The sequence below is a fragment of the Etheostoma spectabile genome, chromosome 15 (assembly GCF_008692095.1).
Source record: "Etheostoma spectabile isolate EspeVRDwgs_2016 chromosome 15, UIUC_Espe_1.0, whole genome shotgun sequence".
NCBI lineage: Eukaryota > Metazoa > Chordata > Actinopteri > Perciformes > Percidae > Etheostoma > Etheostoma spectabile.
Window position 1 is genome coordinate 1,136,247 of NC_045747.1, and position 22,550 is coordinate 1,158,796.

At 45.3% G+C, this 22,550-nt stretch overlaps 1 protein-coding gene across 1 annotated transcript in view; it reads left to right on the forward strand.

The window, feature by feature from the left end:
- Positions 1-22,550, forward strand: part of prr12b (proline rich 12b) — a 40,221-nt gene that overhangs the window by 5,393 nt on the left and 12,278 nt on the right. Inside the window, exons 2-9 of the mRNA XM_032537830.1 lie at positions 3,807-3,964; positions 5,817-5,978; positions 6,136-10,640; positions 13,526-13,738; positions 18,037-18,111; positions 19,508-20,288; positions 20,410-21,008; positions 21,088-21,204. Coding sequence (XP_032393721.1) covers positions 3,807-3,964; positions 5,817-5,978; positions 6,136-10,640; positions 13,526-13,738; positions 18,037-18,111; positions 19,508-20,288; positions 20,410-21,008; positions 21,088-21,204 — 6,610 coding nt within the window. The remainder of the gene's footprint in view (positions 1-3,806; positions 3,965-5,816; positions 5,979-6,135; positions 10,641-13,525; positions 13,739-18,036; positions 18,112-19,507; positions 20,289-20,409; positions 21,009-21,087; positions 21,205-22,550) is intronic.

Below are 22,550 nucleotides of genomic sequence, written 5' to 3' on the forward strand. Positions count from 1 at the left end.
CCTAATACTGTATCTGAAGTCTCTTTTATATAGACCTTAGTGGTCCCTTAATATGGACAGAGTCCAGTAGGACCAGGCTAATGGACCAGAGTCTGGTAGGACCGGGCCAATGGACCAGAATCTGTTCCTGGCCGAAGGGTGCCGAACTCTCTCCTCCCCCCGAAGCTCCGCCTGCAGGTCGAAGGGGCAGCCAAGCAGATCTGGTTCTGCTAATTGATATTTTGAACTGTCACCTGTATTTTCTTTCCCATTAATACAAGAGAAGAGAAGGAGGAAGACTACTCTCTTTGCCCGTCAGCTCTGAGAGGATGTTGTGTTCTGTCTTTTAGAATTAACAGCTCACAGCAACGTAGTACTATCCAGGGTCTGGCTTTTGTTTGATATCCAGTGGAAGCAAAAATGCTTTTTATTGAGTTTCCTCTTAACCAAAAGCTCGGAGTGAATTTAAGCTGGAGCCAGCGTTACGGCACGGCTTTTTGTTCTCAACACTGTTTCCTCAAACATTTACCTTTATTCACAGTTTATTCATATCCAATAGTCAACACTGTCCAAACTGCTCCAAATTCCAAACCACAAGTTCATAGAGTAACCAGGAAACCACATGTGAAGTAGAATGGATGAATGGTTTCATGAGATATTTCAAAGACAGACACACACATGCACACATGCAGAGATTCCCCGATTTATAGTCAGATTGCTAACATAACTTTACGCTGGCCGGGTTGGAGTTGCTGCAGCCCGACTAAAGGTTCTACATCATGTTTGGACTCTATGTGCTGGGAAGCGGACTCCATTAATTGACGTTCGATGTGTTGCACTTGTACTGTAGCATCCAATCACAAGGAACTGACTCATGACTGGCCCAAACAATGTCTCAATCAACTTGCCCGACATACCCGGACCATTACTTATATCGAACCCTGACTATATGACCTACATCTGCCATGTGTTTTCATGTCGTAGGTGCAGTTTCTCCTTTTAGGAGATGAGGCTCTATACACAGCTGCTTCCTCCAGTGTTTTGGAGGCTGGGCTATAGGTCATGCCCAGCTCTGCTGTTAAGGATAACGAGAACTTTTCCGCTCAAACAATAGTCCCGCCGTTTTTTGCCGACCTTGTTGGGTTGTATAGAGAATGGACTAAGTGGCCCTCAAGGACCCAAGGCCCCCCGTACTGGAGCATTTGATGTAGACTTGGTCTGCTGGACGGACTGGAGGTAGATACTGTAGATACACAGAAGAAACTTTATTTTAGTATCCAGCAGCTCGCACATAAACACACATTTCCATACACAACACAGGTATCTATAATAAATAAATACAATGCAAATGCAAACACAAGAGAGTTACACAAGAGCAGACAGAGCTCTTCATAGATCTTCTGTAGAATCACAAGTTCCTTTCGTTGTGTACACTACTCTTCCCACAGTGTTGGGTCTGGGGGGTCAATGGAGGAGTGGGCTGGCCTGGACGCTGGGCTTCTGCGTGCTGATTGGAGGGTCTATGACTAGATAACTAAAACATACAAACCTGTCGAAAGGCTGCATCTCCTTTTGATTGACAGCGATTTTGTACTATAAAAAGTCGCAGAAGCTATGAGCTGAAAGATGAACGGCTGCAACCTGTTTCTGGGTATTTACATGGCGATATTGCTAGCCAATTTCCATCATACATTTCATACAATTATACACCACATTTCCTTGATCCGCATGTCATTGTCTCTGTCCGAATAGGATCAGAGACGTCAGGACTAGAATCACCCCCTCTGCTACTATATTATTTTCATTGTAAATGCTTCCCTACCAGGTAACCATAGTCCTCAGATTGGACAGATAGTCTAGCTAGCTGTCTGGATTTACCCTGCAGAGATCTGAGGACCAGGTAACCATAGTCCTCAGATTGGACAGATAGTCTAGCTAGCTGTCTGGATTTGCCCTGCAGAGACCTGAGGACCAGGTAACCATAGTCCTCAGATTGGACAGATAGTCTAGCTAGCTGTCTGGATTTACCCTGCAGAGACCTGAGGACCAGGTAACCATAGTCCTCAGATTGGCAGCACACCAGGGCTGTGCCTCCTTCCCTCTGCCCCTCCTCCTCTCCTTCCCTCCTTCCCTCCTTCCCTCCTTCCCTCCTCCCTCCTTTCCTCCTCCCCTAAATACTGAGCTCATTGGTAAAATAAAAAAGCATTATCAAACACTACATTGGCCATTTTCTCCCTGCCAAAAGTTACGTCATTGCTGTCGCACAAATTAAACATCCACTATGGTCACTATGGCAACAAGTGGAAGCTGAGTTTGCCTTTAATATAATCCACCCATGGCTGGCCTATAATAGTTCCATTAAATTATTCTTCCGAAACATCAATCCAGCCGAGCCAGCTAACACAGATTCAGCTATTTGACTTCCCCTTACCTACAAAATGATTCATCTGCGAGCTGTATCAATGTAAATTTACATTACTTCTTGGTTGCTAGGTGACAGCAATTCACAATGCATGGGGGTATAGTTTGATATTGTAGTGAGCATCAATTTTCAGTGTATTACAGTGCATTATGGCAAATAATAATTCCCCTTAAATGATTTCTACAAATTTGAATTATGATGCCTATATATATTTTATATAGACCTTAGTAGTCCCCTAATACTGTATCTGAAGTCTCTTTTATATAGACCTTAGTGGTCCCTAATACTGTATCTGAAGTCTCTTTATATAGACCTTAGTGGTCCCTAATACTGTATCTGAAGTCTCTTTTAGTGGTCCCTAATACTGTATCTGAAGTCTCTTTTATATAGACCTTAGTGGTCCCCTAATACTGTTACTGAAGTCCTTTATATAGACCTTAGTGTTCCCTAATACTGTATCTGAAGTCTCTTTTATACAGCCCTTAGTGGAGACCATATATATATAGGCAGGCTGGGGAAACCCATATTAATGTTTAAAAAAAACATTGACATTGACATTGTCATTACGTTGGGCCAATAAACCATATTCACACGGGATTATTAGCATCTGGGGACCTTGTATGATTAGGAAATTATCCTACCCCCCCACATTCTATCCCTGTTTTTATGATCATTCTATGTCTGCTTATGTCATGCATTTTCCTTCTTGTAGAATATTTCTTTTTGCTAATCAGCTGCATGAGTTTCCAGTTTAGAAATGTTCTGGTCTGTATCGTTATTAATCTTATTAATGTCTACGTCTCGCAAAACATCTTCCATGCATTCACAGATAGTGTTGGAAATAAAGAAATCACACAACAACTATCTAGTAAATAAAAAATGATAAAGTAAATATGAATTAACAGTAGTCATAATACATTTAGACTTTGTAGTTTCTTCATTGACAGCTTAACATTTTACTGTAAAATATCAAGCTATCAATTAAGAAACTACAATGTCTAAATGTGTTCATCATCTTCTTCTTCTTTGGTGGCAGCAACAGGAGTTTTAGTTGTGCATGACCACGGCCACCTTACCATGGAGGGATTCTCTAGCACCAAATGCATTACCGCAATGCATTCTGGGTGATATGCACCTCTGGAGTGACCAACGTTGGGTCTCCAAGGGTCGATCTCACCAAGTTCACTTCAGTTTATCAGACATTTGGACAAGGGGAAGGGTTAGGGGAAGTGAACGAGGGCATGTTGAATCAGTATTGAAACGCAGTCTTAGTCCTTTATTATTATTATTATTATTTATTACTATTATTATTTATTATTAGTCCTGTGGGAATCGGGCTTCCGACAGCAGACTTGTAAACAAGAGCCTGTATAAAAGTCCAAACTAATGACCATGTGTTCCTCAGCCTCGTGTACGGGGGCTCCAGGTCGTCCCACCCAGACTCCGAGTTGCTTCACCGGCAGACCTACGGCACCCCCCACCCCCTCCAGGGGTATGCAACGAACCACCACCCAGGGAGCTCCAGACAGGGAGGGGCCTGGGGTCCTGCTGGACGCTCGCTTGGTAAGGACTCATTGGCTGGTACATGTGTTGAAATACTGCATTCATACTGTTTAGTGCAGGGTGTAGTATGGTTGGGTATTGTTTGGATTTGAATGAGTCTGATTCTGCTTACCGGCGGGTCTTGAGGTCCTGTCCTGTAGCTGAGAGTCAGGGCCCCCGCATCAGTGTCTAGGCCTCTTATTATATGGGCGCCCGCTCTACCAGGTAAGCTAACCAGGCGCCCCATTGGAATCAGTTTGTGATAAACCACCAGCCCCGACCACCGGCTCTCCACTCTGCTAATGATACACTGCAGGTCTATTTTCACGCAAGCCCTGGGCCGAGCAGTCAGCCAAACAGGAAGTGAAACAGCAAAAGCATCCAGACAGTTTACCAGAACACACACCCCGATATCGTGTCTACTCTACAATCATGAAAGGCTAATATCATGTGGATGCGCAGGCAGTGTTGTTGTCATTACTTAGAATTCCTCATTGGGGTGACAGTAAGTCACATCTCGATTGTGATTCCATTAATGGTGGAACCCTACGGTTGTACCCTGCTTGTTTACCAATGTCAGTCCCTAATGGACCTTATACGTATTATAATCCCAGGGTTCAACAATAAGGGTCCGATGGCCCGGGGCATGTAAAACGCTACGTCAATCCACTGGCTTGTTCAGGTTCCAAACCAGCCAAGACTATCAAAGGTCTCTGGAAATAAAAACTACACACGTCTGATGTCCAGGTATGCTTATCGAGAACCTAATGTCCCTGCAGAGGCATGCCAAACATGACCTCATTCAAAGCTTTTTTACAATAAATTTGATCAGCCATCTTATCCCTCAGGTTCTTTAGCCATGACAATTGACCATTGTGGTCAAAAATAATTATTGCAATTATTTTGATTGATACTTAGATCTCGATTGTTTACCATAATTGATTTAAAGACTGTATTGCACTTTCACATTGAATTCAAAAAACACTGCTTTCACCTCCATGTTGTGCTACATTCCTGCTAATATACAAGTTTTTGAATCAAAGTAAGTTGGGCTGGGCCCGAATATTTGACTATTTGTTGGTTGGGTAGGTATTCAGTTTTTAATTGAGGGGTTTGGATATTTTTCAATAGTGTAGGGTAGAGGAAGCTCCATCTGTTGTAGTTGCCATTATAGTTACTTTTACTGTGGAGGAAGAGCAGGAATGGTGAAAACTAAGACAAGAGATTTCTTCTTCTTTGTTTGGACCGACAACAAGCTAGACTGGGAGTCTGTCTGATGTTACTCTGCAGTTGAAAATCGTGGATGTAGGAGTTCAAAAAACATGGAATAATTTGGAGAAAAAACAACAATGGTGAAAAGTAACACCAGGGATGTGGAACTGCTACTAAAATGGTTGGCACAGTGCTGCATCATGTGTTTCCCGATGCCCCTCCTGTGTTGTGGTGGCATGTGCCAAACAGTTAGAAATAACAGGAAGGGTGATAAATCTGTAATGTCTCAACCACTTATATTACTTATCTCATATATTTTAAACAGCTGTGCCAATCACAGTGTTGCATGATGAAAATGGTTCACCAAAGGAGACGAGGCACCAGCCATCTGTCCAGATATAGAAATAATATTATTGTCTGGATAGAGCAGACAGGCAGGAAGTTAATGCATTGCTTCTCTGTGTAAAATCTCTGTTTTCTGGTCTCAGTTTTATTTTGCAACACAGTGCTCTACTTACACATCGTGACTCTGTTTTATGCAACAATAAAAGTAGTTTGAAAAGTTTGAAAGAAAGACGTTTTATTGAACTGTTTGAATGATGATGGTATGATCTGTGATATGATTTAGATGAATTAAGTGAGGGTTGTGGTTTCTTGCCAGGCCTCTCGGGGCTATTTGATGCCAGCCTCCACCATGCCAGCCCCTCTGGTCCTGACCCCTCCGTCATGAATCTGATTTCAGCTCTGGAGTCGCGGGGTCCACAGCCCCCCCCCTCGGCTTCCTCCCTCCTCTCTCAGTTTCGCTCGCCCTCATGGCAGACTGGTGAGTTTGAGCCTGTTAGGGCAATGCTACAAATCCTCATTTGACATGAGTTCTTTTTACTAATGTCATACTAAATAATTTGTATTTATTTAAGTTGTTCAATTTGAGTAGTGCCCTGTGTTTGCCAACACTGTCTATGTGATGTTGTGTCCTGTAGCAATGCATACACCGGCCCCAGCGGAGCTCTTTATTTCCGGGGCACTTCCTGGTTCCAGCTCTTTCCCCTCTTCCTCAGCCCTCTCTGCATACCAGCATCCTGGTTCCTTCTCTGGACGATCCTTCACTCCCTCACTATCCCTGCAGGACACGCCTACATTTAGCCCGACTTCCAACAGTTTGCTATCCCCCCATGATCCCTTGCTGCACATCAAAACCCCCTCCCAGGTCAGCTTGGGCTTTGATCGCTTGCTGTCTTCCCAGAGTGCCAACTACCGGGGCTCCCAGGAGCCCCCGGGCCCTCCTCAGACCCAAGCTCCTCCCACCTCCTCCAGTTGCCACCTGTCCCCTTCCCAGTTCAACTTGTTGTCCTCCCAGCTCCACAACCAGTCCTCCCAGCTCTATAATGCCTCCATGTTCTCTTCCCCAGCAGCCCTGCTGCCCACAGCCCCCCCTCCTCCCCAGCCTCCTCCAGAGAGGACAGCGTCCCGGCAGGACAGTGTGATCAAACATTACCAACGCTCGTCCCCAGCTCAATCCGCAGCACTACCCCCACAGCAATATGTCAGCTGTGGGGGGTCATCAAGCTACCAGCAGATAGCCAGTCACCACCGGCTTACTGGAGTGTCCTGCAGTCCTCTGGGGGAGCAGAGCCCATCCTCTGACCCCAAGCCTTCACCACGGTTGGAATCCAAGACTTATCAACCTATTAACCAGACCCCCTACACATCCTCATCCTCCAGCTCCTCATCTGGAACTAAGGGAGCCAAGACTTCCAGCTCCAGCAGCGGCTACTCCTCTTCAGGCTCAGCATCATCTTCTTCCCGTACTCCACACACTCCACCATCAGCCTCCTCCACTTCCTCTTCGTCCTCCTCTAACTCCAAGACAAGCACCGGCTCCTTGTCTGCTCCCTCTTGCCAGCAGCCCCCAGCTCAGTCAGCAACGGCCCCACCTTCTCTACCGGTGGTGTCATCCAACCTTGTTCAACAGCCAGCACCCAAACAATGCCTCTCCAATTATGGCTCTCCGCCTTTGGCCAAATCCAGCTCAGGCCTACCAGACCAGACCCCTCTCCAGCAACATGCCCAATCCTATTCGCCAAACCAGCCTCCATCTACACGCATGACCCAGTCTTATGGAGGCTTTAACTCGCCTCATGCCCAGGACCTGAGCTCTGGAGCAGGGGGTACTGGAGGGAAGACCTTCACTGCTACGGGCTCAGGAGGACGCTCGTTTTCTGCAGAGATAGTCTTTGGGGACTCAAGCTTTAGTTCAACCTCTCTTAGGAGAGCAGGCAGTCCTTCCTTAGGGTATGGGAGTGCAGGAGGATCAGCAGTAAGTGGACCTGTATCAGGAGCTGCTGCACTTGGCAGTGGAGTTGGAGCTGCAGGATCAGGAAGCGGATCTGCTGTGGTTGGTAATGAAGGCAGCAGCTCTTACCACCTGCCTGATTCTAGTCCCTCGCCCTCCATCAATTCTACTATCAGTCGCACTGGATTGCACTCTCCTGCCTCTGCTCGCCCTGCACAGTCCCCTGGGGGCTCAGGGGCCACTAAATACTTGTCCACCGGTCTCTCGCCTGCTTTTATGTCCCCTCCACAAGGTTTCCCTGATACACGACAAGTGCAGAGCCACTCCTACCACACAACACCACCTAAGCCAAAAACAGAGACCAACATGCTGGGAGTTGAGCATTCCCAAGATGAGGAAGAGGATGATGATGACGATTTCCTCATCCACCACTTACTACATTCCCAAGGCTCAACTCCCCATCCTTCCCAGCATCACCCCCCTCCTCATCAATTATCCCAGCCGCTCCCACAAGCTAGGGATGGGGAAGGCAAGGGGGTGACCTTTGACATTAACAAGATCTCAGAAGAGCGCTACCACCTTCAGAGTGTTATTCGTACCAATAACATCACCAGCAGTTCAGGTCCTGGAACAACAATCGGTGATGCAGCAAGTGATTTGAACACTCATTTGGAAATGTCACGGAAGGAACAGCAGCAGGCCAAATCAGAGTTGACCATATCAAAGTCCACAGCTGGAGGGGTCACTGACTCTCTTTCCCACTCCCATCAACAACAGCATGACTCCTTGGGCTCCGTGGTCCATTATGGAAGAGAGGACCCCTACACAATGCACTCCCATCACACCTCACACTTGTCCTCGCACTCTCAGCAACACTCTCAGCATCCCCAAATCCCCCAGCATTCTCGGCACGCTCAACACACTGGACACACACAGCACTCTCAAAATACTCAGCATAGCCATCCCCTTTCCCACTCTCACAGCCACCCTCACATGGCGCTGAAGAAGCCTTCAGATGAAAATGACAATGCCTACTTGTGTAACACACCAGATGTGCAGCAGGCTCGACAAAGCCAGGTCCCCCTTTCCCTGATGGATTCACCGCAAGACCCTCCCCAGCAAACTCACATGCTGCAATCTGTTCTTTCTCATACCACTAGTACTAAAATAGACCCCCAGCAAGCCCCGCCACAGCAGCAGCATCCTTTGAGCCAGCAGGCCATGATGGGTTCAGCTGGAGGAGCAGGGCCTGCCATGGTGGAATCCCACCCACAGAACCAGCCCTCACAGTTGCAACTCCAGCTCCAGACCCAGGTTATAGATACCCACTACAGCCTTGGAGTCCAGCCAAGAGATCAAACCCGAGCCAGTCAGAACTCAGTGTCTCCGCTAGACATACTAGACCAATCTCTTTCCCGGACCAACAGCAGAGGTGGTGGAGGAGCTCTGGACAGGACAGGAGTTGGGGTGACTGGAGGGGAGGGAGGTGCTGGAGACAGACATAGACAGCAGCACAGACTAACACCCCACCACCATCCCCAACAATCAGCCTCAGCTCTCCATGACTTCCTCTCTGAATCAGATTTAGGCTTGTCCACCCCCTCCCACCTGCACCACCTCAACCAGCCTCAGGCCCATGCCCACCCACATGCCCACCACCAACAGCAAGCACACATTCACCATCAACTGGCACATTCTCAATTGGCTCACCCACACTCCCACCGGATGGCAGCAAATATGGGAACCCCCCAACAACAGCAGCAGCCCCAACAAAGAGAGCCTGAAACTCTGTCCCACTCCCAGTTAGAGCAGCTCAAACACCACCAATTTCAACCAGTGAGCCCAGTGGGTAAAGTAGGACAAAATCACGGCCCGCAGCAACAGCATCGGTTTGCACCTCTAACGTCCATCTGCTTTCCAGACTCTCTTTTACATGATGAAGACCGCACTTTCTTTCCTGAGATGGAGGACATGTTTTGTTCAGCTGATTACAAGTCAAGCTGTGTGGAGAATTCTGGGGCAGGACAGGCTTCTCAGGAAAGCCTCACCCAGGGCCACGGGCAGGGGCGAGAGGGTATGGAAGCCTTAAAATCAGTAGGTGCTAGAGAGGGCTATGACATGGTTGGTCATCACAGTGATCAAGGCTATGGACATTATTGCCACAGCCTTCCAGGAACAGGAAATGACAATCTACACTTAGACCTTGACTCTACGAAGACCCACGAGCTTCCCTCTACTGTGAATACTGACCAGCTTGGCCTCATCCAATCCCAAACACCCAATATGGGGATGAGTTCAGCCGATCAAGGGGATGGCTCAATGAACAAGATGATGGGAGCTGTAGGAGTGGGTGGAAGTTCAAATACCGCTGGTCTGACCTCACCTATATTTTGTTCTTCTCGACCCAAGAAACTGTTGAAGACCAGCTCCTATCATTTGCTTAAACAGCGGCGTGAGCCACAGCCTCTAACAAAGAAGACATATGCGCAGGAGTACGAATTTGAGGATGATGAGGATAAAGTTGATGTTCCAGCTGATATTCGCCTAACAAGTCGACGCCTTCCTGATCTACTCCCTGACTTGGTCTCTAGTTGTAGAAAGGCTAGTGGGGTATCAGGAGTAAGTGGGCTCAGTCCACCGATGGGGGACATGGACTTCTGCCACCCCTCCAGCTACTCTTCCCCTGGACACCCTCCACAAATCCTTCCCCACTATGGTCCTAAGAAAAGAGGCAGGAAACCGACTAAACCGAAACGTGAAGGCCCTCCTCGCCCCCGAGGTAGACCGCGCATACGTCCTCTTCCAGAGCCTGCCTACTGCAGGGGGTTGATGGGATCAGTGCCTGGAGAAAGCAGGAGGGGTCGTGGGCGTGGTCGAGGGCGAGGCAGGAGGGAGGAAGGGTTTGTTGAAACGCATCAAGACATGAACAAAGCACAAAACCTGGCATATCATCAGCAGCAGCAACAGTTCAGCCAACAGCAGCATCTCCAACAGCACCCACATGACCACCGACAGCAGGCAGACCTCCACCAAGCACCGCACCAACAGCAGCACCACCTGCATCATCATCAACATCCACAGCAGCCGCATGATTCCTGTCCTCACCTCCAACCGCATCATCAACAGCACCATCATCATCAACAACAACAGCAACCGTCCCAGCTGCAGCAAGAGCCAATCACACCTATCAAGGTAAGAGTGAAAAGAACAGAACATCTGTCTTAGATTCAGTGTTAATTCGTTGCTGTGTGCATTAAGATTCAACCCAAACATATCACTCTGAGAATTCTGGGGACAGTTAGGACACAATTGCTGAGTTAACTAGGAATTAGGGTCAACAAATGGACTTAAGCTCTCTAGTAAGTGAAGTAAAAATGAATTTGGTACCTGCATAGATAATGCTTTATTTAATGTTAGCAAGCGGAGGAACAGCAGAACATCCAAATGATTATTGCTTGTCTATAAAAACAGATTGCTATACCTCTATGTTTTTTGTTTATTTTTGACAGTTGGCAGCAGGTTTAATTAATTGAGACAATGAAAATGGCTCTTAGCTTACCGATAGCATAAAGGGACAGTAGTGCGGCTCTCTTTAAGGTTTAAAAATAGTAAGTCTTTAGTTTTGTGCAACTGTTTAAGGATCCCATAAATATATAAAATATAGACTCACTGATGTCCAGGAAATTAGAGAGGGAGAGGGCAATCAATTAGTAGTTCAGGAAGATTGTTTTTTTTAATATTTTATGGTAAAATACTACAAGCAGCGGAGATGAAGATTTTGCATTGCTGGCAGTAAAAGGAACAGCCTGCCACGTATCCTTATATGTGCACACGATACTTTTTAATGCGCTTGCTTGTCACCACTGTGTGCGATAAATTCCCCTTTGCCAGTTCTGGCCTGACACAGATTAGATCCGCCTGCGAGCCAAGCTGAACAACAAGCCGTGCTTAGCATTATATACATTATAGACTAGTGGATATTATTTCTGTGAAACCAAGCCCTGAGTGGTTTATTTACTGGCTCATTTTGTAACTATAATAACGATGATACACACAATAGTCCAGGCAAAGTAGCGTTTTACGACAGACTAATTATTAAAAAATGTTTTGCAGCTTATATCATTTCTATAAGGTGTCCAGAACAACATACTATAGTACTAAGAAATCTGAGATGTGTGCCAATAAGGCCAGGCAACCAGACACCCCAATGGGGCAATTTTCTTCCTTTACTCCTATCAAAATAAACCTTTACACAATGAAAGTACCCATGACAAGTAAAAGGTTTTGTATTACCAGTTTCTTTGAAAATTAATTTGAATATGCAAATGAATCGATTATGTCCAAAATACACCCAAATAGTCTTAATTTCTTTCTTTACTCCTACCACAATAAAACTTTACATAGTAAAAGTATACATATAAAGTAACTTGTTTTTTGTATTACAAGCTTCTTTTGAAATGAATATGCACTGGAGTTCCACACTTATTAAATATGTCCTAATTTGCATAGGCAGAAACACCATTCATATGTATGACGGATACATCTACATCCAATCATCCTACTGCCAACGGGTGATGGCAATGCTGCTTTTAGACTGGCCTCTAACCCCAAAGCTCCCCAAAGCTGCCCGGGCAGGGGTAGAACCCCCACCGGTGTAGTGCTCAGGGTCACAAGGGCACACAGGCCCCCCACCACGACAAGGTAGCAACAACAAGGGAGCGTTTTTTTAAATTTTATGTTAGTTTTTTTAGTTTTTCTTTCTTTCTCAACCTCTGTGGCTCTTGGTTCTGCCCCCCCCCCCCCCCCCCCCCCCCCCCCCATGTCAGTTCTTGGTTTGTTCTACCCCCCTGGCTTATATTCATCTGATAAATCAGGCAGCTGGGAGTTTGTGCATCTAGCACCGCGACATCCTCCACCAACGGCAGTGCAAGGGAGTCCATGTTTTTTGCACGTGCATCTCTTTGTGCTGCAGTCTTTCTCTAACTACAGCAGACTACATCTAGTATTTCTAGTGGTGCCGCAGGCTGATCGGTCTTTATTTGTGTAAATCTCCCATCCAAAACATGCCACCCCCAGTATTTTGGGTCCATACGTTCACTCCCCCCTTTCCTCTCCATCATTTTCATTTTGGTAAAAGACTGTGGGACTTTGCAGCTGTTGACGTTGGAGGTTAGAGTTTGAGTTTCCACTGGAGATGAGTTCTGAGTTACTATATCACAGAATCACCTGTCTCTCACAATATCCACTGATTCATCTTTTTCGCCCCCATACAGTGATACTAGAGCTTTTTCACCTGCTACAATGATGATGCCTTTTCCCAGATTTTCCTGTGATGGTTGAACACAGCTTATTTGAGAAAGCTAGTGTCATTCTTTACTTTTTTCAGTGCCATTCCCTTTCCTATGACTACAAATTTTATTATGTTTATGCATAGGTGAACTAACTAAATGGACATGAATGTGTTAGTTACTTGGCCCCTGATTTTCTACTTCAATTAGGCCTAGTGTTGAGCTCATTTGCATATTTAAAATAGAGTTTTCCAAGAAACTAACTACATACATTTTTGTTTACAAGATACCTTACAATATAACTTGTAAAACAAAAATGTTACTTTTCATGTATAGTTTGACTGTGTGAGGATTGATTGTGAAAGAAGTAAAGGAAAAATTAAGCCCATTAGGGTGTATTTTGGGCATATTTGATTAGGATATTGCTCATTTGCATACTGAAAATCATTTTCAAAGAAACTTGTAATACAAAACCTTTTACTTTCATTGTGTAAAGTTTTATTTTGATAGGAGTAAAGGAAGAAAATGGCCCCATTGGGGTGTCTGGTTGCCACACATCACGGATTGATGTAAATTAAACATATTTCCTATAGGATTACTAGGATTTCTAAGGACTTTAGTATGTTGTTCTGGAGACCTTATAGAAATGATCTATGCTGAAAAATAATCCTGTACAATTACTTCTATTTTTGGCTCCAAAATGAGTTTCCTTGCCTGGACTACAAATGGCCTGTATTGTATGCTAAATGTCCTCCTGAATGTCTTCCGTCCAATCTGTGTGTCTGTCAGATCAAACTGCCCGTCCCCAGCATGCCCCCATCAGAATCGTTGTTGAGGACAGACTCCCTGTCCAGCACCGAGCCAGTTCTGTCTGACGGATCTGTGGGCTCGGCACCCTCTCTGGGCCTGAGTCCTGGACCCAGCGCTGCCATGGACAGCATCAGGACCGAGGTGGACCAGACTCAAGACAAGATGATGAAGCATCAGCAGAATGCTGAAGAGGTAAAAGAGTTCACAGTGTTGTTATGACTGCGCATTAGTTGCACTTGCAAAGCTCCTTTAATTTCTCTCAGATAAATGCTAGATTGTCTTTGTTGTTAAAGTGGATATGTATTTGTAATCATTTCAATACCAAGTACTGCAATTTCCAATGGTATTCACCTAACATGAATTCAATGCAGAATTTTGCCAAATTTGGATGGGCTGGCACTGTGCCATGTGTGACCACAGTTAAAGGTCCTGACACATCAACCCGACGAATGGTGTCTCGAGTCCGGTCCAACGGTCTTTTTTTTTTTTTTTTGAACAAAGACTTTATTTTATCAGATCAATATTCAAATAACAATGATCAATACATAAGTCAGAAACACACAATTTCCAATACAACCATATGAACAGTTGAACAACAACCCCAAACAATCGGCGAGCTGAAATCCAGGATTTTTTACATGGGGGATGAAATAAAGGCAAAATCTTTCTCGAGTGACTTATATTTTTATCTTAACAAGATATTGGTAAGTCTACCTATAAGTATGTATCGTGTGGTTTAACATTTTCTTTTTTACTACAATATAATTGGAATATGTCTTCAAAGGATTCCATCTTTTCTCAAATAGACCAGTGGACAAGTTTAATTTTGCTGTTATTTTCTCCATCGTATAAACGTTCACTAGCTTCTCTTTCCATTGATTTACAGTAGGGGTAAAGGTTTTTACCAACATACTGTTATCATTTTTTTGGCTACGAGAACAAGGTACCAAATAGGTATTGTCTTCTTTACTTAAATTATTTGGGGAATTCCCAGAACAAAGATCCGGGGGTTCCAATCAATAAATTTGGTAAGATATTGAAATTTCCTCTCTAATTCCCCCCAGAATTTCTATCTTTGGGCAATCCCAAAAGACATGAGTATATCTCCACTAGTCCGCATTGTCTCCAGCACAAATTTGATTTAGTTTGATCAAATTGGAAATATATACGGGGTTTTGAAATATCTAACGATTATTTTCCAATAAAATTCTTTCCATGTTGACTGTTAGTCAGTTTATGTCCAGTTACACACACTTGCTCCCATTCTTCATCTTCAATCACCATTCATTTCCATTCCCATCTTTCTTTTACCCAGGAGGTCCCCTCGACAGACATGACTGTAAGCTTTGTATAGATTCGACACAGTGTTTCTTATTTCTTTTCCTTGGTGATCTTTATAAGAATAATTCTAAATCAGTAGGTCTTGACTGAAGAAGGACCATTCGTTGTGGGACATCAGGTAGCTTCTCAATTGTAATATCTATAAAAATCAGGTGTGCTCAACCCATTTTTTCTCTTTAACCTGGTTGAAAGATTTCAGAATCTCTCCTTCAAACAAGTCATCAATAAAATTAAATTCTTGTTTTGCCAGGTTCGAAATCCTAGATCTTGTTGCCCTGGTTTAAAGTCTATTTATCAAAATTTTGGAAGCTCTGGAAATAGATTGGGGAGCTTTCATATTTTTTCTAATCATGTTCAAATTCCTTTGAGTCCTTTTCATCCATATATTCGTAATTTTGTATTTATTCCAGATTTCGGTTGAGCAGACAAGGGCGTAAGAAATTTAGGCTTGCGCTCTGTTCCAATGTCAGCCATGTTGTTTCTTATTTTGTGTTAGCCAGCCTCCACTTGCATGTAGTTGTGCTGCCCAGTAATATAATTTAAGTCTGGCACATTAAGACCTCCATAAGTGTTACCAGTGGTCATTGAGTAAATTTTATTCTGGCCTTTCTCTTCTGCCAAATAAATGTACAATCATTTTTTGCATTTTATTTAATTTTTGTTATTGGATCCAAATAGGAAGGGCCATAAACAAATACCACATCTAGGGAGAACATTCATCTGATTGATTCAATCCTTCCAAAAAGGAAAGCGGTTAAAATATCCCATCTGTCCAAGTCTTTTGGAATTTGGTCCAATAGCTTCCCAAAATTTGCTTTATATAATTCGAAACATCCGTGTAATATTGATTCCCAAATACGGAATCCATTAGGTGACCAGTTGAAATTCACTGATTTGGATAGTTCTGAGGGCGCGAGCCCTCAGCATCATGGCCTCTGACTTGATTCATTTACTTTATATCCTGAGACCACACCAAAGTCCTTCAAACATTTTAGAATATTTGGAATAGAAGTTATTGGGTCTCTTATATACAGAATACATCATCAGCATACAGTGATAGTTTGTGAGTCCGTTTTATCCACTATGCCTAGAATTGATGTGTCTGTTCTTATTAATTCTGCCAAGGGTTCTATACTGATAGCAAACAGGATTGGTGAAAGGCAGCAACCTTGACGAGTTCCTCTTTTCAAGGGGAAACTTTCTGACATATAACCATTAGCGCGTACTCTAGAGGTTGGACTGGAGTACAGCGGTCCAACGGTCTTTAATATTACAACTTTATTTGTATAGCACGTTTCAAACAAATCTGCTTTGACAGAGGAAAGAAAAGCACGTACACACTAATATACCTAAATGCAAAAAGAAAGTTAAGTAAAGGGAAGCTGGGGATGATTTGGTGGAATGGGTGGCTCCACCTGCTCCATGTTAATCTCTAATGTGATGACGCATCGGCCTCCCCAGCAGCGTTATCGGTCACGGCAGCGGGGAGGAGAGAGCATTTTAAAGAGGAGGAATCAATCTAAATATGAAATAATTTGCCACTTGTCTAAATAATAAAGGCAAAGGTTCTCCACTTTTGGGAATTTTACCAATGCAGTGATGTTGTACCGGCACACACTTATTAATTTAGTGCATTTTTATGTCCCTGCACCGATGCTCACTGTGACTCTTCCCATCCCTGATGTAGTCTCATGTAGGCTGCTTGATGGGCTCTGTCACTTTCTTCTTGATGTCAGGGTGGGAGGGAGAAGGAGCTGCAAATATGAAGAAGACCTGTGCATGACAGCTGGAACTATTTTTCATGTTGGAAGGAAATGAAGTTGCCTCAGCAACAGTGAAATCTAGCCTTCTGTTTCTGCAGTCAGTGTTTAGACTGTGAAGTGACACCTTCCATTTCTGAAATCAAGTCCAACTGATATACATTCGAGTTAGTCAGCTAGTTAGTGTTTGAGTAGCTCTCCTCTCATTGTGCCAGCTCTGTATTCCAGCACATTGGCTTTTACATTAACCAGGGACTGAGAAGTGCTGACTCAGCTTTAAGCATGTCAGATGGGGTTTACATCTGAAGGACTCAGAACTAAACAAAACCTGGACCCGCATTTAAGAAAAATGAAGCAGGGCAGTGTCCCTTCATGTAATGCAGCAAAAGCAACCAAGGAGCTGATAAGGGCCAACATGGACATGTTCAGTCACAAGACATAGATTCAACTGTGCATGGGTTAAGAGCTTAAAGGCAAAATGCATTAGAGACTCGAGGGAGTCACAAGATTGTGTATTAAAAAAAAAAAAAAAAACATCTAACAAGAATTGTCCAACACAATCTCCCTACCCCCCTAAAAATTGCTTGGTATCTGACCTGGATGCTGCATACGGACTCAGTGGTGAGAAGACTAGACAGAGACTATTTCTCTCAAATACTGTACTCCTGCATCATAGAGAGGGTCCTGACATGAACATCACAGCCTGGTACTGGACACCAAACAGGAGCACAAGGCCATGCAAAGAGGGGTTAGTTCAACATACAGTAGGGGGTGCCCTACCCTGCCTAGAGGAGATTTACACCAGGTAGGGTAGAAGGTACCCAACCTCATTAACATACAGTAGGGGGTGCCCTACCCTGCCTAGTGGAGGATGAGGGCAGAACATTTATCTTTGTTTGATCATATTAAAAGAAAAAGTTAGGTTTTGCTGTCGCCTTTCAACAAAAAAGTCAGAAACAAAAAGAGAGAGAGAGAGAGAGAGAGAGAGAGAGAGAGAAGAGAGAGAAGAGAGAGAGAGATTTTGGGCGAGCCAGCGACCACAATGAACTACCAGCTGCAGACTGTGAGCACAGTGAAACATCTGTTTTTTTCTTTTTTTTAAATGACGTGGGGGGCACACTGAGCTGCAGAACGTGTCCCACCTGTGACCACCATCAGGTCTGGGTCTCAACGTCCAGGCCCACCAGGTTGAGCCCCCCCCCCCCTTGGACTACAAAAGAGGGCATTACAACTAGACCAAGTGAAATTTTAACAATAGAGACAACAGCAGCATTTAATTCTCTGCTTCCCTTGTGAATTACATTATATGAATTGATTTGATGCCACCCCAGCATGAAATCCTCAAGATAACTGGCGTCTGTGAACATCTTTCTCTAACTGTTAACCCAGGTGACGTGGAAGAAAGAAGTGGACGATCCTCTGGATCCTGAAGCCTGGGCTGCTGTGCACAAGCTCTCCAGTTCAGTAAGTTGCTTCACACCCTCTACCGAAATGGGCAAAGCCTCAAGTTTCATATATAATTCATACCTCATGCCTCTAAATTCTGGTAGAGGGTGCAAGACGTTTGTACCTTCTCCTCACCTCAGGTGTGCCCAAGCCTGATACAAAGGTAGCATTTTGCCCAGGTATTAATTAAAACTAAATGTAATATGTAATATAATAATATAGTGGTGTAGTTCAGTTCAGCAAAAACGCAGTATTTTCATTTTCAGTCATGTTCGGAGAGAACGAGGTTATAGTTGACTGACAGCCAGTTCTTTCTGACTGACAAAAGAGAGAGGAGAGAGAAGGCTGTTACCAAGGCAGCTGTTGCCACGGTTACTACAGTGTTCAGTGCAGACGCCTTGCTGCCACCTGCTGTCTGTTGTCAGCTTGGTTACCTACAGCCTCGTGTCCAGGGCTCGGACTTATTGAAGTGTTTAGCGTGACATTTTAGAGCTGAGTAAGTCCAAACCCTTCACTTTCTTCGTACTTACACATTAAAGATAAAAGATGCTCTTAAATGTATTGATGAACAATGGATTGGGGGAATTGAGGAAATGTGTGTCAGTATTTGGAAACATCACAAAATGTGGCACACCAGCCATTTGTCACTCCATTATGATTAGTTTCAGGCATATGTCCCAAAACGTACACATGTTGAACAGAAATTTGCCATTTGAAAGAGATTTCACTTGTTATTATCATAAAGCATGTGGAGCCTATATCACTTCATTAATTATTATTATGAGTTTTTTTTAACATTCATATGAGTCCCCCCAGCCTGCCTATGGCCCCCCAGTGGCTAGAAATGGTGATAGGTGTAAACCGAGCCCTGGGTATCCTGTTCTGCCTTTGAGAAAATGAAAGCTCAGATGGGCCGATCTGAATCCTCCCCTTATGAGGTCATAAGGGGCAAGGTTACCTCCCCTTTCTCTGCTTTGCCCGTCCAGAGAATTTGGCCCCCCCATGACAGGGAGACATCCTGGCTTTCAAACGAGCAAAGTGGCAGTTGGTCAAGGCCACACCCCACCCACAGGCTTGCCCCCCCCCCCCCCTCTCTCTCCTCAAAAGCTACAGACTCAGAAGTGGCACATACTAAGGAAAGCTCATTGTGAGACTGGTTCTAGGGGCTGTCAGTGCCCCATAGGTGTCCCAGGAGTTGGTGAAGAGATGTTGGACGTCTTCTTCATTCATTCATGCTGTGTGTCTTCTGGTTGTGTTATCTGGTTGCTAAGATGTCACGTTGCCACCTAGTGGTAAAGGAAAGTCCCTTCTGCTGCTGTAAGGACAGATAAGTCTGGTAGAGGGAGTGTACAGAGGAATACAGATAATGCCAGTGATGATATCATAAAGCTTCTTGATCTTTTGTCTTTTGAAGGCTGAAGACAAGTCTTTCGACTTCAAGCCTGGCTTCATGGCGTCTTTTTTGGACTTCCTGAAGACAGGCAAAAAGCAGCCAGGCCTTGAACAGGGACATGCTGGAGGTGAGCAGGAGTCCTCTCTCAAAGGAGGGATCAGACCCTTATCCCCGTCTCCTCCCCCCCTACCACCAACTCCTCCACAGCAGCAGCCTCCAGGAGCCTTCAGCGAGGGAGGGCAGGGCGGGGGGGCCCCGCTGGCTCTCAGCAGCTGCCCCAGTCCCTGCAAGCCCCTGGATGAGGAGCTGAAGGGCAACCTGGAGACACTGCCCTCCTTCTCCTCAGATGAGGAGGACTCAGTCAGCAAGAACCAGGACCTGCAGAAGAGCATCTCGTCGGCCATCTCCGCCCTCTATGACGCCCCACACTCGTTAGCTGCTGCAATGGCTTCCGCCATGGCCAAGGCCCCGCCCACCCCACAGGAGCCGCCACTCAGCCCCCCTCTCCCTGCCATGCCGCCCCTTATCCCCAGCACGGAGAACAGCAAAGAGAAGGCGCTCACGTACACACAGGATCACACACAGGCCCAGGAAGGGCAACAGTTGGTCTCCCCACTGTCGGAGGGAGACAACACAGAGGAGGGGGAGGCTAAGCAAGGGGGAGACGAGCAGAAGGAGAGGGGGGGGGAGACTGCAGACAATAAAGAAATAGTGGGAGATCCACAGAATGTGCAGCAGGGAGCCTTGGAAGAGCAGGAGGAGGAGAAAAGGATGTCGGACATGCCGATTTTGGAGGTTGAAGGTAATTTATGTGTTGCTTCATCTGTCTGTTTTTCCTGTTTGTTTGCCATCTTCCCCCTACACAAAATATCATATATCAAAATATCACTTTCTAATTTCTTCCCCCCCGTCCTGTTTTTCAGATTCTCCATCAGCACCTGTGCTGGCCCCTGCACCTCCGTCCCCATCAGTGTCCATCTCCCCCTCGCCCCCCACCTTCTCCTCACCATCGCCCCTCACCCCCCCCTGTCTCTCCGTACCCTCACAACCGCCCATCCAGAATGAAGACGCAAATCAAAGTTATCCTCCCTCTGAGCAGCAGCAGTCCTCCTACCAACCGGCTCCAACTGCAGTGACCTCCCCACCCCCCTCCGCCTCCCCTCCAGCCCTCCCGTCCCCACCCCTCTCCAGCTTTCCTCTGGGCCAGTCCATTCCTCCTCCATCCACCACCCCTCCTCCATCCTCCTCTGATCAGGATCAGGAGCCGGAAGCTGAGCAGGCTTCTCCCTCATCCCCCGCCTCTTCCTCACCCTCTTCATCATCCTCTCCCCCACCATCCCCTCCAACCCCAGAAGAGGCCCCAGCATCCCAGCGTCTCACCTCCCTCCACCTGGCGAAGAAGCAGGCTGATGCCGCCATAGCTGGGGAGAGCGAGGAGGAGGACAGTGAGAGCGGGGGCGAGGGAATCTTCCGTGAACGGGACGAGTTTGTGGTTCGGACTGAGGACATCGGGACGCTTAAGGTGAGTCCCCCACACCTACAAGGAAGTACGCAAGGTGAAGTATGCCTTTACACTAAACTGGGTTTGTTTATGTTGCCAGATGGCCTTGCAGACAGGCCGGGAGCCCCCGCCCATCTGGAGGGTCCAAAAAGCCTTGCTCCAAAAGTTCAGTCCAGAGATTAAAGATGGGCAGCGGCAGTTCTGTGCAACCAGTAATGTGAGTTACTCTTTTATATAGACCTTAGTGGTCCCCTAATACTGTATCTGAAGTCTCTTTTATATATATACCTAGGTCCCCGAATACTGTATCGAAGTCTTCTTTATAGACCTAGTGGTCCCTATACTGTATCTGAAAGTCTCTTTTATATAGACCTAGTGTTCCTAATCTGTATCGGAAGTCTCTTTTATATAGACCTTAGTGGTCCCTAATACTGTATCTGAAGTCTCTTTATATAGACCTTAGTGGTCCCTAATACTGTATCTGAAGTCTCTTTATATAGACCTTAGTGGTCCCTAATACTGTATCTGAGTCTCTTTATATAGACTTAGTGATCCCTAATACTGTATCTGAAGTCTCTTTATGAGACCTAGTGGTCCCTAATACTGTATCTGAAGTCTCTTTATAGAGACCTTAGTGGTCCCCTAATACTGTATCTGAAGTCTCTTTATAGGACCTTAGTGGTCCCTAATACTGTATCTGAAGTCTCTTTTATATAGACCTTAGTGGTTCCTAATACCTGTATCTGAAGTCTCTTTTATATAGACCTTAGTGGTTCCAATACTGTATCTGAAGTCCTTTATATAGACCTTAGTGGTCCCTAACTTATCTGAGTCTCTTTTTATATGACCTTAGTGGTCCATACGGTATCTGAAGTCTCTTTTATATAGACCTTAGTGGTCCCTAATACTGTATCTGAAGTCTCTTTTATATAGACCTTAGTGGTCTCTAAGACTGTATCTGAGTCTCTTTTTTATATAGACCTTAGTGTCCCTAAATACGTATCTGAAGTCTCTTTTATATAGACCTTAGTGGTCCCAATCTGTTCAAGTCTCTTTTATATACCTTGTGGTCCCTAATACTGTTCGAATCGGTATTGGTCATTAAATTGCGGTTCTTCTTTCTTGTCTCTTCCTCAGTATCTGGGTTATTTCGGTGATGCCAAAATGTGCACCAGCGTCTGTATGTCAAGTTCTTGAGAACGTCACAAGAAAGATTACGTCAGAGTGTGTTCTCGGAAGCCGTGGCACAGAGCCGGCCTCGCTCTGAGGTAAGGAGACGACCAATGCTGTGCCAATGGGCAGATTTTTGTGTCTCTGTAAATTATAGATGTGGTCTAGACCTCTCTACTGTAAAGCATTCTGAGATAACTCCTGTAGGATTTGATTCTGACTAATACGGAAAAAGCACAGATCTGAACCAGTCTCTCTGAACTGTGATTGACAGACGCCAGTCACTCAAACAGCTGCACAATCCAACCCCCCCTCGGCTGATCGAGACGACAGGAGACGAAAAGAGAGAGAGCTGAGGGAGCAGAGAGAACACCGAGAGAGGAGCACAGGATA